The 18,077-nt window shown below is 41.3% G+C and overlaps 1 protein-coding gene across 1 annotated transcript in view; it reads right to left on the bottom strand.

The window, feature by feature from the left end:
- Nucleotides 1-17,824, bottom strand: part of ELAPOR2 (endosome-lysosome associated apoptosis and autophagy regulator family member 2) — a 134,371-nt gene extending 116,547 nt beyond the window's left edge. The window contains exon 1 of the mRNA XM_036328327.1: nt 17,483-17,824. Within this exon, the coding sequence (XP_036184220.1) occupies nt 17,483-17,668 (186 nt within the window). The 5' untranslated portion in view covers nt 17,669-17,824. The remainder of the gene's footprint in view (nt 1-17,482) is intronic.
- Nucleotides 17,825-18,077: the final 253 nt, after the last annotated feature.

Here is an 18,077-nt window from a genome sequence, read left to right as displayed (position 1 = left end):
CCCTTTCTCTCTGTAAAAAATCAATAAAATATATTTTTAAAAAAAAAGAAATACAGATATAAGATTGATACAGATACCAGATCGCAGTGTCTCAGAAAAAGCAACAGAGGAGCAGCCTAGAAACAGGGTTAAATGCTGCAGAAAAATTAAAGAAAGTACTGGCAATTAGGAGATGATGATTAACCATAACAAGAGATTTAGAAAAATGATTGGGATTAAAGCTAGACTTCAGTGAGTTGAAAAGAGTAAAAAATTAAGAAATAAAGGGAAAAAGTCTGGTTTTGAAGAGAAAATCAGAAAAGAAAAGAAATGGTCAGGTTAAGGACTATTAACTTTATTTGTCCATATCAGAGAATGTAGAACTCAGTGCTATAATTCAAGTGCATCACAAGATTCTCCCTGTCCTGTCAAAGTCATCACCTACTGCTGCAGAACAAATAAAACTAAATGGGACATGTCAGCCTGTCAGTCGCACAATCATAGTTCCTATCAGCACCTTTTGTCTTTCTGAAGGAAAATAAACACATGAAGGTCCCCAAAATCTGCAGAACCACTATTAGTCTAAAAGAGTTCTTACCTTGCTCTAAATGCAAACATGTTAGTCAACCAAATTCCCACACTCCCCACAAAAAAAAGAAAAAAATACAATTAAACCTAGCTATCTTGCTGAATTTATAGAAATGTAATTTCAACTAATAATTAACATATTTAATTGTCATTCCAAATGAGCACAAAGACTGCTCTCATTATCCAGAGAGTACACAAAAGTTGTTCCCACAACAAGCATATCTAACTGAATGATTAGCTCTTCAAAAATCAAGATTGATCTGAAATAGCACTAAATACTGAGTGAAACAGAAAACTAAATTATCTCTCAGAATATCTCAGAACGCCATGAGTCCCTTTACATTTACATTTTAGGCCGCTGCTGCCGAACTTCATAAACAACCTATTTGGAGCGCTCACTAATGAGATCTTGATATTCCTAGATTACATTATCATATTGGAGCTTAAGAATATCAAGTACTATGATTAGAACCACATAATGTTAAAAATAGATAAGCATATGTGGTATGGCCATACAATGGAATGTTACTCAGAAATAAAAGGAACAAACAAACTACTGAATACACCACAATGTAAATCAATCCCAAAATTATTATGCTAAGCGAAAAAAGCCAGGCCAAAAAAAAAAAAAAGTGCATGGCATGATTCCATTTCTATAAAATTCTAGAAAATGCACTTGAATCTGCAGTGACAGAAAACAGATCAATGGCTGCCTAGGGATAGGGTGGAGGAAGGGTTGGATTACAATGGGAAGCAAGAAACCTTTGGGGATACTGGAAAGGACTTCCTTGATTATAGTGATGTTTCATGATTGTATACAATATGTTAAAACTGACCAAACTGTATACTTCAAATACATGTAGTTTAGTGCACTTCAATTAATCATCAGTAAAGTTTAAAAAATTGAGGCAGTTGTCTAAACTTTCCATAAAATATCTGAATAACACTTCAAAGCAGTATCATTTATATATGAACAAGGGGACTAATAATAACTGATTGTTTTTAAATGTTAATATCTAAAACAAAACAATGCCTGGCCTATATAATTGTGATAGAAACCTTTAAAGGAAGAGGGATAAGGAAGAAAACAAAAACACTAAAATAAACTGTGGTAAAGTGAAAGGACTATGGTCCATCAATTTTTATTCTGAATTGTCTTAGGTGTATACCTTACTGTTTTTTCAACAACAGTTTGGCCTTTTATATTTGAAGTTTTACAGGCTTCTGGTTTAGGATGTCATCAGACTAACACCCCACACATCTGCTTACCTCTTCATCTCCATCCATCCTTTCCCCCCAGATTTGTATAGGTAAAGACAAAGGCAGAACATGCCCTAGGTTCAGTGTCTGTCATGAGCTGCTCACCATGGAAGAACCACAGACAGCTCTGCTTCTAAAGCAAATTCTTATTCTCAAAAAAAAAAAAAAAAAAATCTCCTGATCAAGATCTAGCAAATAGAATGAGATCCCCGCCGCCCCCCCCCCCCCCCCGAGCTGATCAGCATAGCATGGTAAGAATGTCAGCCAGACAACAGAAACTGGATTAGGGATTCTGCATAGATATCGCACCCTCGAGAGAAAGGGACCAATGATCATGCCACCCACGTATCTGTGTTGGATAAAACAGAGCAGTACAGAGTGGTCTCCTTGTAAAATTATGTGGAACACTAACATCAACCTTGCGGAGGTGATAGGTTTCTGAAACACATGAGAATAATTTTTTTAAAAAGAATAATTTAAAATGATTGACAGAAGAAGAAAAAATTATAAGTAGCTGCTGGATAAACTTAATAAGATTTAATTCACAGCCTCTTAGAAGGCATTGTAGAGAGTTTAAGTACAGACCAGTTCTATGCAGGCACAGTGGGAGGCAGTGGGGTTCGGGTTCAGTGAAAAGTAAGATCTCTGGCAGCATGGTTGTGTGTTGACCCATGAACCAGGAGGTCACAGTTTGATTCCAGGTCAGAGCACATGCCTGGGTTGTGGGCTTCATCCCAGTAGGAAGTGTGTAGGAGGCAGCCAATCAGTGATTCTCTCTCATTGATGTTTTTCTCTCTCCCTCTCCCTTCCTCTCTTTGAAATCAATAAAAACATATTAAAATTTTTAATTTAATTTAAATTAAAAAGAAAATGAGGTCTCTGGAGAGAAATATATCCCAGCCTATGGCTCACTGCTTTGTCATCTTTTACAAGTTATTAATTGCCTTGGAGCTTCAGTTTCCTCATCTCTAAAAGTAGAGGAATGGATTACTATTAATATAAGTAAAGGGTTTTACGCATTTAATTACACAATAAATGCTATTTGTTATCAAGAAAATTGAGGAATTAATAGACTGCTCTGGAAGAGACTAGATATATAATTAATTTCCAAAACCAATGGCATTTCAACATATCAATTAAAAGGTAAAATGGTAGGGGAAAACTGTCACAGAAAATAGTATCAAAAAAATACTTAGAAATACAAAGACTGTACAAGTGAGGATTACAGAATGCCTCAAACACTAAAGCAGACTACGTCTTCAAATGTGAAGATGATACTATAAAGATGATATTTTTCCAAATAAATAAAGAGATTTAACGGAATCCAAGAGGCAATTTCTATAAGATTTTTATTTTTTTAAGTTTTCTGAAGTTGAACTGGAAGACTAAATGGAGTAAGAACAGCTGAGGGGAGAAACTAAGATGGCGGCATAGGGAAACACTGAAATTGCTGCCTCCTACAACAACTTCGAAACACAATAAAGGGACAGAACGGACATCGTCCAGAACTTACAGGAAGGCTGGCGGAGTGGAAATTCTACAACTAGAAGGAAGGAGAAAAGCACACTGAGGGTCAGGAGCTGCGGAAGTAAAGTGCAAAGGTACGGAGGCTCGAGAGTGCGCGGAAAGGGGCTGGTACCTGAGGACGCAGCTGTCTTTTTGAATCGGGAGGGAGTCACAAGCTCCCGACTACTCTGAACTCCGGTTCTGGGAAGTCTCTGGGGACCCAGGACTCATACAGGGAGAAACTGGACTGTCTGGCAGTGGGCAGAACTCGGAACTCGAGGGCGGCTTTCCCTCAGAGGTGCTTGCAGCAATTAAATTATCAGGACACTGAGATGCACGCAGGGCCCCTTAGGGCAGGGCTGAGAATCCGCCATAGTTCCTTGCTCCGCCCTTTGATTCCCTGAGACCCCGCCCCACCCAGGCTGCGGCAGAGGCTTTTGCATATGAATGCCCTGGCCCTTTGCAATCTGAAAATTACCTAACAAACTGCAGCGGGGCCACAGACCCAGAACTTCCAAGAGAAGGCCCAAGGCCCCACAGCAGCTTGCATTGCTTCACAGCTGGGCCTCATCAGGGCACCTCCAAACTCCAAAAAAGGAAGGGGAATCTGCAGTTCTCTTCATAGCTCCTGCTGGGTAACCTCCAAGAGCCAGTGTACCCAGTGGTCAGAGGGGGACCATCCGGATTACAACTCCTCAGATCCATAAGGGACACACCCAGGGGGCAGACTCAGTGAGCACCAAAGCCCCACTGAAGCAAGTCTTGCCCCAGAAGGGTGTCTTCAGCACAGAAGTTCTCCCACTGCAGACACAGCCGATTCTCACTGCCAATTGGCCTGGAGGTCAACTCCTCCCAGTGATCCTACAACAATCAAGGCATAACTACAACAAGACTGTGCACAAAGCCCACAAGGGGGTGCACCAAGAGTGTCCACCTCAGGTAATGGGGGAGGCTGAGCCACTGGGCCCTACAGGACACCTAGCACACAAAACCACTCTACCAACACAGGGAAGCATAAAAAATGCGGAGACAAAGAAACAGGTCACAAATGACAGAAATGGAGGAAAGCAAACGACTGGATATAGAGTTCAAAACCACGTTTATAAGGTTTTTCAAGAATTTTATGGAAACCGCCAATAAATTTAGTGAGAACCTCAAAAAATCTAGTGAGACCCTCGAGGATATGAAAAAGGACCAACTAGAAATTAAGCATACACTGACTGAAATAAAGAATAATATACAGAGATCCAACAGCAGACAAGAGAATCCCAAGAATCAAGTCAAAGATTTGAAATACAAAGAAACAAAAAATACCCAACCGAAAAAGAAAAAAGATTCCAAAAATATGAAGATAGTGTAAGGAGCCTCTGGGACAACTTCAAGCGTACCAACATCAGAATAATAGGGATACCAGAAGAAGAGAGTGGGCAAGATATTGAAAACCTATTTAAAGAAATAATGACAGAAAACTTCCCCTACCTGGTGAAAGAAATAGACTTACAAGTCCAGGAAGCGCAGAGAACCCCAAACAAAAGGAACCCAAAGAGGACCACACCAAGACACATCATAATTAAAATGCCAAGAGCAAAAGACAAAGAGAGAATCTTAAAAGCAGCAAGAGAAAGAAAGTCAGTTACCTACAAGGGAGTACCCATACGACTGTCAGCTGATTTCTCAACAGAAACCATGCAGGCCAGAAGAGAGTGGCAAGAAATATTCAAAGTGATGAATAGCCAGAACCTACAACCAAGATTACTTTATCCAGCAAAGCTATCATTCAGAATAAAAGGTCAGATAAAGAGCTTCACGGATAAGAAAAAGCTAAAGGAGTTCATCACCACCAAACCAGCATTATATGAAATGCTGAAAGGTATTCTTTAAGAAGAGGAAGAAGAAAAAGGAACTCTTACCATTTGCCCCAGCATGGATGGAACTGGAGAGCGGATAAATACCACATGATCTCACTCATTTGTGGAATATAATGAACAACATAAACTGATGAACAAGGACTGATCCAGAGACGGAGAGGCATTGATTGGACTGTCGGGCCTTGGAGGGAAGGTAGGGGAGGGTGGGGGTAAGGTAGGGATAAAGACACATATGTAATATCTTAATCAATAAAAAAATATATTAAAAAAAAGAGAGGAAAAAAAAACAGCTGAGAAATCTTTGACTGAAAGAAAAGTATCACATAAAATCATATTATAAATCTGTGTGCAATTTTGATACAAAAAATCAATAGTTTAGAAAGTAGCCCAAAAAGAAATTAAATCAATGTTTGTATGTACATATAACATGCTATGTATTATATATAAAACAATGGAATATATATATACACACATACACACACACACACACACACACACACACATATATATATTATATACCCGCATAGGAGATGGTATAGAAAACAAATCAGTGGAAAAGGAATGAATTATGGAGTGTTCAAAATACTGTTTTTGAAAACTGGCTATTCAGGAAATATAGTCAGATGCTTACCTTACATCAAGCACTGAATAAAATTCTAGATTAATCAAAATGTGGAAATAAATTCACAGCGTATTGTTAAATGCCAAAAAAGTAGATTACCAAACTGTACATAAAGAATATTCCCATTTTGTAAACATACATGTATGCTCATAATGAAACATATGCAAAGATATTTGATATATGTAACTGAGGCAATATAGTCTGATGGTTAAGAGTGTGGACACTGGGGCAGCAGCGGGCTCACAAGTTAATTAACCATGCTGGAAGGATTAGGACCAAGCTCAGTAGAGTTTGAAGGATGAGTGAGTTAATACATGAAATGCCTTAAAATTATACCTGGCTATTGTTCTTTTCATTTACTGTTCCTATTACAAATGCAAAGATGTTAAGAGTACTGTGCTTATTTGGTGGGATTAAGGTTGTTCTTACTGCTTCATTTTTCAGAATGCACATCTATTGCTTTTCATTTTAAAAAGGTCAAAAAAATGAAACCATAAGAACAATTAGAACAAATGGTGTTGATATGTATCTGCTCTTTAGAAAGAGAGGCACTTCCCTAGAATACCACAATCAGCTCTGTTTAAGCATCTACTGATATTTTGGTTCAAGTTATTTCCTAGTATGCATTATTGATATGCCCAAGAATTATTCAATAGATGTATGTGTTAAACTTACATTTCAAATAGCCAGTTCTCTCCTGCCTCATTTTAGGATTCTAGATTAAACACCAAAGGGCATTATTTTATGTTTATACAGTAGAAATCTTAAAATATAGTGCTGATGATAATAAATTAAGATTGTATCCTAAGACTAAAGCAAGAAAGATAAAGATTTATCTTCTCACCTGTTAAAGTAGGAATGTATATATACATTCACTGAACAGCCCCTTAAATCCACCCTAGTCATATAGGCACAGTGCAGTAAGCCAGAACTCATGGTGCCCATAGATGTGACCCCAGCCAGCAGTTTGTCCAAAACAGAAACCCTGCAACTTTCAGAATTCAAAGAAGCAGCACATGGCTCTACAAATATAAAACACCTTCATGGATGAAATAAATTCTACAGTCTTCTATTGCCCACAATCTTAATCTTGTTCTCTAAATGAGCATAATACCCATGTCTCTTATCTACGACTTCATTTGATGTATTTGAAGCTCACTATCGTGGCCATCTTAAGTCTTCTCTGAGCTAAACATCATCATTTCCTTTGATCAGTCTTCAATTATTTGGACATACTTTTTGAATAATTCATCTTCCTAATTCACACCAGAAGCCAACATCTTTCTATGTCAATGTCCCTCTTCAAATACTGCACCTAAGTTGAATTAATGACCTAAGTTTAATGTCTACCTTCTAGGAGTCAAGTACTCTGCTCATATTAATAGAGCCTCAGGTGCCATCTCACCCCCTCATTGCTTTTAGCAGCCACATGACATCTGTGGCTTCAAAAGTACTTTTAAGCAAGATTTCCTCATCCTGTGCTTAAACATCTAAATTTCAAAATCAAAAAGGACAGCCTACATTTAAAACAATTATGTTTGCCCATTATTCTAGCCTTTGAACATCATTTGAAGTTCAATTCTGTTTTTCAACTCATTAGGCATCTTGCCCAGCTTCCTGACTTTACAAAATTTGGTTAAGCTTTCTCAAAACCAAAGCACTGATTACAACAGTAACAGGACAGAGATTAGACATATTAGTATACCGCTGTACCTTGTCCACAGAGATGTGACATCCCAGATGTCTTATCACACATCATGAAACACATGTCTGTATCACACTCCAGAATGACTGGTAACCTATCCCCTCAACTCTCAGCCAGTTTCTGTCCTATGACCCTCCTGGCTGTGCCTTTTCCGTTTCATTCTCAATTGCCTCCTGCTCTGCTTGCTTCTGAAATGCTGGCGTTTCCTTCAGCCCTCTCCTCAATACACTACTCTACCAGTGTGCTCAGAGCCTAAGTGGCTTCAACACCAATGAGTTCAATTATCTCTTATGTGCTCATGGCTCTCAAGTTGTCTCTTGGTTACACCCTCATACATCCAACTGTCTCCGGGAGAGCACTGTTTGGATTTCCCATGGGCACTATAAACGCAGGATGCCAATAATGAACTCATCCTCTTTCCTCCAGTCACCTCCTCCTCCTCCTAAATTTTCAATCTCAATGAAAGGCAGAACATATACCCAGTAGTGGAGAGCAAAAAACCTAGAAGTCATGGCAGACTAAAATTTATCACTCAGCTGTCAAATCCATCTCCTAACCTCCCCCACCATTCAGTCATTTGCTTAGCTCTTTATTTTTCTCCTAACTGATCTTCCTGTCTCCAATATGATCCCCCCTTTTATCTTCCTCTACTCACAAACAGATTAGAACAATCTTTCTAATCTGATATCAAGGCTGCTCATAGATTTCCTCACAAGACCCTCAGTCTCTGCCTTCTCTATTATCTAGTCATCTCTTGCTACTTCTACCCACATGCCTTCACTATAGCACTGCAAAGTGACATATGATTTAATTCCTCTGTGCAGTTATACAACCTATTTTCTTTGACTGATGTATGCTGGCCTCTGTGCATCTCGTAAAGCACTTCTAGAAATCTTTCAAAACTCAACTCAAATAGCACTTTCTTTCAGACCAGGGCTCATTAGTCTGATTTAGTTGCCCCTTCTCTGTGTTTCTATAGCATAACTCCATCATAGCATGTAACCCATCTGTGCTATAATCATAGATTTATGTATTATTCATTTTCCTATGAGGGAAATACATGATATGAACTCATTAAATGCTAGATGAACAAAGAAACATATGAATGGTCACGGAAGACGTTAACAGAGAATTAAGTAATACTGTCTTGAAATTTCAAAAACACATTCTTAGAACAAGGACCGTCAATCCAAGCCCAAGAATTCTTGCTCACTTTGCAGTTACTTCAGTATTTTTCTCAGCTGAACACATGAAAGATTTCATATGTTGTAGGAATTTAATAAATTACTATGGACCAAGAATCCGTTTTTAAGAATTAAGATGTTTTCCTATTTTGATATGTTAAAGGAAGTAATTCCATATAAATTATTATGGCCTAAATAATTGTTTTCTCTAGGTATTATATTATCTCAAACATGTAAAGGGGGGGAGAGGGGACCTAGGGAAATATATTTTCAATGTATACATGTTATCTGTACTATGTGAAGAGCTCATATACATAAAGAAAACAGTAAGTGAAAACATCTAAACAGAAAATGTCATGAAAAGTGCAAACAAAAAGCTAAGTGACATAAAAAATATTGACCCTCTGTAGTAATTCAAGAAATGTAAATTACACCAGTGAGATAGCCTTTTCCACCATCAAATCGGTAACAGTTTATAAATTACAATTTTCAGTGTTGGGCAGGAGATATGAAGTTTAGAGCTCTCCAGGGATAGCTGGTATTTATTTAAAGCCAAGATGTGCAGCGGTTCTCAACCTGTGGGTCGCCACCATCGGAAAACACATATAGCATATCAGATATTTACATGACGATTCATAACAGTAGCAAAATTACAGTTATGAAGTAGCAACGAAAATAATTTTATGGTTGGGGGTCACCACAACATGAGGAACTGTATGAAAGGGTCACGGCATTAGGAAGGTTGAGAACCACTGGCCCAAGAGACTGGATGGCATCGCCAAGAGTGTGAGGATAACAGAAAAGATAAGAGGGGCAACGATTAAGGCCTGGAATGCCCTCGTGTACAGGGAGATGAGTAAGAATTGGCAAAGACTGAGAGGATCACAGTGGTCTAAGAGAAAAACCATGACGGCGTGGTGTGCTGGAAGCCAAGTAAAAGTTTCTGTGGTGACAGAGCAATCAACTGGATCCAGAGTTTCTAATAAGACAGGTAAAGATGAGGGATGACAGGGGTATTTAACCTAGAAAAGAGTATTTTCATTGAAATGGTGAAGTAAATGGCTCATAACTAAACACTGGCCTACACATTCAAATGATGCTATATTTTGCAACACATGCTATATTAAAATCTCTTATAAATATTACAAAAATATTTATAAAGGAGTGTTCATGTCATTGGAAAATGCTTACAAGAGAGGAAAAGTTACAACTTCTACATACACTAGGAGTTCCCTTTTGGTTTTTAAAAAGGAAAAATATACATATAGGTAAAAAAAAAATGTGCTAAAACATGAATACTGGTTATTGCTCAGTGGAAGAATGAAAGTTGGCCTTTTTTTATACTTTTCTTTATTTTCTAACATTTTCATAAAGCAAAACTTCCATAATTAGAAAACAATACTCCTATAAAATACTTTTATAAGTAAACGAACTTCCCTATTCATTTCCCAGTCCTTTCACACCTCAACCCATACCCTCTGAGACACTGTCCTTAACTTACACAAGAATAGTAACTGATAACTGGCATTGCATTAAAATTTACAAAACCATTTTCAAATGCATTAGCTTGATCCTCACAGCAACTCTAATGTGGATAAGGCAGGAGTTACTATCTCCATTTGCAGACCTAGAAGTTGATCTACTCAAGGTCACACAAACCAGTAGCAGGGCTCAGGTTTAAATAAGTCCTTTGATTACTGTGATGCTACTTCTACTATAACAAGATGCTCTGCAGTTGGAGCAAAATGTAAACAACACTCTTCCTCCAAAAGAAACAAACATCAGGAAACATTTACCAAGAAGGCTTATGCTCTCACTATTACCACGTTTTTACCATGTTGCCATTACCTCTTAATATGAGCATGTCTTTCTATTCTATTGTCTGTCTCAGAGAGAGGCACTTAATTTCCATGGCTGCTTCTTCTATTAGGCTGTAAGCTCCTAGAAAGGGATGCAATATCCTCCGCATCCTGTCCTATCTCCGGCATCTTGCCGAGTACCTGGTGTATAGGAGATAAATGAGAAATGCTTGCTGGTACACTTCATGGTGATGAGAGGAGCTTATACTCCATTTGATTTTAGAAGTTTCTAGGGTGCCCTGCAGAAGCAGGGAGTAAGCAAGAGTTACAGTTGGAGGAATTTTAGCAATGAAACAGGTCCCTGGATTTCAACAATGAAACTGTATTCCTCACATTATACCTAAAGCAGAGGTTCTCTAACTTCATACTTGGAGAGTCAGATGTAACATAGATTGCTGGGCGTCAACCCTAGGTTTCTGACTTAGTAGGGTGCATGTGTGGCCCAAAAACTTGCATTTCTAACAAGTTCCTAGGTAATCATGACACTGTTAGTCCTAGGATCATTCTTTGAGAACCACTGACCTAGAGTAAAGAGCCTATAAAAGTGAAGCTTTGAATAAGTAATAAATGGTGTCTTGAACTCCAGTGCTGTAAATTGAGTTGAGAATAAATTTCAATATAGTCTGATCACTGGGTTTTTATTTCAGAGTCTTAAATCTGGTACAACTGAGAGAAAATGTCAATTAGGATTAAGTGCATTATAAAGATCAATTCCTTTTTATAATTGAAAAAGTAGAAGCCATCTACTCTTTTCTACGCAGTAATTAGTGCTCCCAGAGAAGAAGACCTATATCTTACTCATTTTTAACATTTTGTTTAATGTGCCTTAAATAAAAAGATCTTTAATCACTTCTGCTGAATAAGATTAGGAAATTCCTGCCCTCAGTGAGCAGATCCTGTACCTCGAGTGTGTGTGTGTTCAGAGCCTCTCGTAAGGCATATGGCACCTTGGTGTAACTTAGATCATGGAGCCCCCTCAGAATGGATGCAGACTTGTGCCAGGGTGACTGGCTGGGCACACTGAGCACTGGATGGATTCTAACTCTCACGTGCCTTCACAGCTTGGCTTTCTTGTACAGGGTACAATCTCCCATCTACACAAGGGTGGTCAAGAGTGTGCAGAACATTTGCCAGACAGCAAGAGCAAACAATGTGCTGTGACTGGACTCCAGAGAAGAAAAAAAAAATCATTGGTCTCTAGTAATTCAGTAAGGGTTAAAGGAGGGTACAGCAATTGATCTAGGCCAGGGGGCTTCCTCTGTCTGAGATGGTCTATCACCACCACTCATGACCTTCATCCAACAAACTTCTACTCATTCTTCGGGTCTTAGCTTAACCATCTTTTCCTCAGGATCCCCACCCCCACCCCAACCCTGTAATAGAAAAGCTATACACTCCCACTGCACAGTCATTTTGCATCATAGCACTTACGGCAAATGTAATGACATGATATATGGTGTTGTTTTGATTCTGCCTCCATGAGATCACTACATGTTTTGTTCATCATTTCACTGCTACTACCTGGTACATAAGTACACAAGAAATATGGGCTTAATATTGAAATATTACATGTAACTTAGATTAAGAACGGCAAAAGGAGGGGGGATTATCCATGGTTTCTTCAGGTGGAAGCAAAAGGCAACCAAAATTTGACTGGTGTTTTCTGACGATAAAGAATTATTATAAGATCCAAGACACTGCTGAAGAATTCACTATGACAGGAAAACGTGCCACTCTATACTGTGCTCTGCTATTTCTATCCCTGTGCTAAAATATGGCACTTCACGGTTCTGTCAACTCTTAGTTTTACATGGTAAATATTGATGGTGTGAATACTTGCTCACATTTGCCTAAAACATGAGAAATGATTCCGAGCATAAGAACCTGAAATGGAAAATTCACATCCACAGGCATAGCAAGCAAGATTAATTATGCTAACTCCTTGAAAACAGAGGAGTCCTAATTCAGCAACAGTATGGCTTCAGAATCTCTGACACCCTCACCCACAGCCCAGGACCTTAAAGACTTCCTGCAGAAATGATATTTCTCAACTGTTCCTATCAAAGTCTGAAACAGACAGTAAGGCCATTTATTCTCTGATTTATGCGCACTTGGAAGACACAATTTCTTACCAAATCTAGGAAGGCCACATAATGAAATTCTATTCTATCACCACTGCCTCACCTCCTAGTCAATACTCCACCCATCTCCAACACTTCACAGGAACCACTCACTAGGGACCTAACCATCAAATTCAATTCATCTTATTTGAATTTCTTTGAGCAAGTGAAACCACAACCACCCCTTTCTTCTTCAAAGGTTTTTCTCCCTTTCCTCATAACTCTGTACTGTCCCATTTCTCTTATTCTAGCCATTACTTTCATGTCTTTGTGGATGCCTCCATTTCTGCTCCCCCAACCCTGTAATGTTGGTAAAACCCAAGTCCTACCTTTCATCCTCTTTGTTCTCACTTCCTGAATGATCTCATCCAATCCAGCAGCTTCAACCCTGCCTATCATTCAAGTGCTTCCCATTCTCCATGCCAACCCAGACCATGTCCCTGAGCAATAGGGCCGGAGACCCAATTGCCTACTGAACAACTCTCTAAAAGTCAACCTCTCCAGAACCAAGCTCCTTATCCCCTCTTCCTCACATTCCTCCTCAGGAGGTTAGAGGCACCATCCTCTCTTATCAAGCCGGAACCTTTCAACCTCTCATGCTCCACATCCACTAACTGTCAATTCTATCTAACGTCTTGCCCTCTTTTCCATCTTCACTGCTATTCCTCAAGCGAATCTGTCATCCGTTAGCTGACCTACTGCAATTGCTCCTAACAATTGTATTTCCCACACCTCTACTGTGGCCTCCATATTGTTGCCAAACTAAAGCATATTTTATTACTTCTGACTTCTAAATCCTTCATTTGCTCCATATCACCTAGCAAATGAAGACCAGTTTCTTAGAATAATACACAGTCCCTTATATTCAGGCTTCTGACTTCCTCTCAGACTCATCTCTCATTAGTTCCTCACAGCACATTATACTCCAGTTATAACCAATTATAACAATGTGGTTTTGTGTTTCTGCACTTTTTCAATGTGCTCTATACCAGAAATGCCTTCCCTCTCCCCCGCCCCTCCCCAACCTCCCACCTCAACTAGCCCACACTCATATCTGACCCTTGCCTGCTTGGCAAATTCCTACTCATCTTTCAAATCTCTCTCACTTCCTCTATAGGGTCTTTTCTGATCCTCCCCACTACATTTGACTGCCCATTTCTTCTCTCATGACATCAAATCACTTCATTGTAATTATTTGTTTACATATCTGTCTCTTCCTTACCCAACTAAATTCTATTTTTTTAATTTGTAATTTCATACCAACTGACATTTTGCCTGGCACATAGGATAAGCTCAATAAATGTTTATGGAATAAACATTGTTGCCAAAAATTCATCATTCACTCATGATTCAGAGAGAACAATAGAATCACATTATATAGTATTTTACAGCAATGAACTAAGAGTCAAGCTATTTTGTGATTTCATTTTCCAAATTTAAATGATGCACACATAGTCCACTTAGTTCTGTTCTTTCTACTCTCAAGCACTCTATCTTCTAACACCTTACTCCAACTCTGAATCATCTGCTGGCCTTTATCTTTTGTTTCTCAGGCAGCCCCATTAAGTCCTATTACTCAGAGTCAAAAATTCCTTTCTATTCCGTTCTTGGACCAGCCTGTCCTCTGACCCTCTGAAGTCTCATTGGAGCCTTCCTGAAATATCAGTCGGGATCTAGGTCTACTCATCCAGCAATAATCTACTATTGAATTTATATAGATTTTTCCTTTAACTTATATTAATCTTATCCCATCCTCACAATGAAGATAAGCAGGTCAGTCTTTATTACGATCATTTTACAAGTGAAAAACAGATAATAAGAAACCCTGATGATGATAACCATCCTTTCTAAGTTCTCCCATTTAAAAAAGAAGAAAAAAGCCTGCAAATATTAATCCTGTACTTCCTGATGTACAGCCCACATATTATTGTTTGCTTTAAACATGATCTACCAAAGTCACATCCTATTACTGTCCTCCCACTGCTGGCACTGACTTGACTTTAATTTCTCTCCCAGACGATAGCCTTCCTGTGTGAGCTGGTGCTTCCACCCTGCTGATTTGATCCAACTGAGCTTTCCAAGGTCATCATTTTCCTCCCCTTTTCAACTCCATAATCCAATGACTTTAACAAAGGACGCTGTATTTTATGAGTTTTACCCCAGAGTCCAATCCTCTACTAAAATCAAAGTGAAATTCTACCCATAAACCAGTTATCTTTTTGAAAAGCATTTTTCCTGAACTCGGGCAATCATAACTAGATTACTCCCAGGCCAGTTTTCTGTGCTTCTCATCCTTTTCCTTTCATTGCTTTCCTCTAAAATCAGGCAAGTGAAACGAGAGTCTACATAACTTAGTTAACCATGACTACTTTTCTAAAAACACTGATAAGTGAAAGGAGACTCAAACTACTGGGAGAAAATGAGGTTTAGAATTCGCTGCAGATTTTTCCATATTCTACTTCAATATTCTCTCATATTGCTCAGTTGGCTTTAGTTCCCAGCCTCAAACCCCCTCCCTTTAATTGCTCTCACTAACCCCACCACCACCACCACCACCACCACATACATGGTGTTGTCCCTTACACATGGCACTCACCTCCTTTTCTGTTACTAAAGAGTGGAAAGAGATAAACAAGCAGGAGTGGACACAAAATAGTTACTTTGACTGTCTCTGTTCACAGGAGTTTGGCCCATATTTCCATACCCATAAGCACAAGCTCAAAGTGTGAAAAGCACCTGCCCTTCCCACTTCCCTCTTTTAAAAAAATGTCAGAAAAACAATGATCAATTCTACAAGTTAGTTCAGCTGGTTAGACTAAATGCCAAGAAGAAAATTCAGCCTCTCCTATTTCCAAAGGAACCTCTAACACCCAATCTTCTCACAGCTGTTTGTCAGTCATCGGGAAGAATATAAATGGGTCTGTGCAGCACCATTTCTAAAAACGCAACCAGCACCAGCAGGCTCAGTGGAATCTTATTTCTTTTATTCCCATTTTCAGAGGGAACTTCAAACTTGAGACCCCAAGGCATTAAGTCACATGCAATTTCTAACTGGACACAACCTTCCTGAACTTTTGTCATCGCCCTGACTCTCACTACAATATTTCTGTCTTAGACTGCAGAGTCTTACCCCATTTTTTCTAGGTGTGCATGTGTAAAACGTGCTTAGCGACAGGATCAGCCTAGTTGTGGTGACCAAATGCATCACCCCAATGGCTGACGTTCACCTATTTCAAGTAATTAAGAATTAATGTTACAAGAAGCTTATGTCTTTTCACTTCAGAAAAGAAATACATTCTGCATGTTGGGGCTGAGGGCTGAAGGCAGGGTTTCATCTCTGTCCTAGTGCAACTGTTCCATCTGAGACTGTTAGGCAGCAGCCTTCTATAGAAACCTGGAAGAATGGATTATTCCCAGGTAATAGGTAAATTTGAAAAATACAGATTAGACAACCAGTTATACTAATAAACTCAGAAATTAAACACAGCTGTTTGTTGAGATTTTGCCCAGATTGCCCCAATTTCAAGACTGCTGTGTGCCTGGACACGTGCTTTTGATCTCTTCTCCTTCATTTCAGTCTGTCCTGGGACTTGTTCTACGAGAGAAGAAGATGAAATCTATGGCTGATGGATGATGTCTAGCATGCAGATATTCTATAATTCAGGCCTGGGTAAAACTCAAAAGTGGCAGCATCATACACAAAGCAAAGGGTCTGGCCTCTCTTCCCAGGGGTACTATTAGCTAAGCTATTTTTGCTACATAAATGAAGATGACCCCATCACCCGATTCCTAGCAATCTTTCTAAAAACAGTATCCACTCCTCCTATCCTGCCCAACATAATCACTCAAAGTAGGTCAGAAATGTTGCTTCCTTCCCCTTATTGATTTTCATTAAGAGGGTGCACTTTCTGCAACACTAAAGCGAAAGATAAACACCCAATAAAGTACCAATGACACCCCTGTAAATTTGGGGCACACCAAGTCCAGTTACCCTAAAAGCAAGGGGTTTCCTCATCACCCAGAATTCATTCTCCTTGGCTGTATAGCGGCAATAATCTCAAGCAATAAAATACACTGTGGCCATGATGCAGCCAGGGGATGAACACCTCCCCAAAGGGGCATATGCTTTCTGTCTGTCCTAATTTTCTAGATCACCAACCCGCCTCTCCCCTAAGTACACACTCCTTTTTTCTTCCTAATTCATATCCATATTTTTGCCAGGAGGATGCCAAGTGATACCACACACTGGCTTAGCAAATCCCAGGGCCTTATCGGGAAGCTGAGCGCAGGGGAGTCGGAAGACAGAGCTTGTAGAGACCAGGGAGGGGAAAGGAGCGGAGAGGAGCGGAGGGGAGCGGAGGGGAGCGGAGGGGAGAGGAGAGGAGAGGAGCAGGGGAGGCGCGGAAAACCCTCCCTCCGTTGGCGGTATCAGGCCCCCTGGAAAAGCTGTGAAGAGACGGGTCTCCAGATCCCACAGGCGGCGCTGCCCAGTCTCCTCTCCTGGCTGACATCTCCCTCGGCCCCAGGTCCTCAAGCCTGACACTCCAAAGAGGGCGCCGCAAAGTCCTTCAGAGCCCTCCAAACACAGGGGCGCGGACAGAAAAGCATCCCCCGAAAGACAGCGGAGCCACACACCCGCACGCGGCCAGCTTCCCGGGGCGGGCAACTTCCTCCCGGGAAGGAGAGAGGCCGGGACAGAGCGCCATAAACAGGCACCCCCCGCGCCCCTGCCTCCCGCTCCCTCCACCCACGCCCCCGCCAACGCCAGGTAAAGGACCAGGTGCGGCTCACCTCCTGGCAAGGAGGCAGCGGGCGGCTGGAGGAGGGCAGGTCCCTCGCCCAGGCCGCCTGGCAGCCGGCGAGCACCCAGCAGCAGAGCCAGGCGGGGCTCCAGGGCGGCGAGAACCTGCCGCGAGGAGCCCCCGGCGGCCGCCCCCGGCCCCTCCCGCGCGCCGGCCCCGGGCTGCGGAGCGGCATCTCGGTCCGCGGAGGTCGGCCGGCCGGTGAGAGGCGGCTTCCCCGGCGGGCGGGGCGCGCTCCGGCTCCCGGGCTCCTGTGCTGCGCGCTCCGCTCGCCACTCGCTCGCTCCCGGTCCGTCCGCCCGCTGACAGCTCGGCTGCGCTCGCGGTCCGGGCAGCAGGCGCCCGTGCTCCCGTCACGCCGGAGGGAGGGACCGTGGGCGCGGCGCGGGGGCGGGACGCGGGGCGGGGACGCGGGATCCGGGGAGCAGGTGGCGCGGGCGGGGGCTGCGGCCCAGCCCAGCGGGTCCTACCGGGCTGCGGGGCTGCGCGGCCCCCGGAGACGGGAGCCTCGTTACGAGAGCGGCCGGGGTCCCCAGGCAGGTCTCGGGTCCCCAGTCCCCGAGGCCCACCAGGAGGGGCGCTCC

Source organism: Myotis myotis, unplaced genomic scaffold (assembly GCF_014108235.1).
Source record: "Myotis myotis isolate mMyoMyo1 unplaced genomic scaffold, mMyoMyo1.p scaffold_m19_p_11, whole genome shotgun sequence".
Lineage (NCBI taxonomy): Eukaryota > Metazoa > Chordata > Mammalia > Chiroptera > Vespertilionidae > Myotis > Myotis myotis.
Note: the sequence above shows the minus strand (reverse complement) of the source record. Positions and strands in the feature narration are given on the sequence as shown.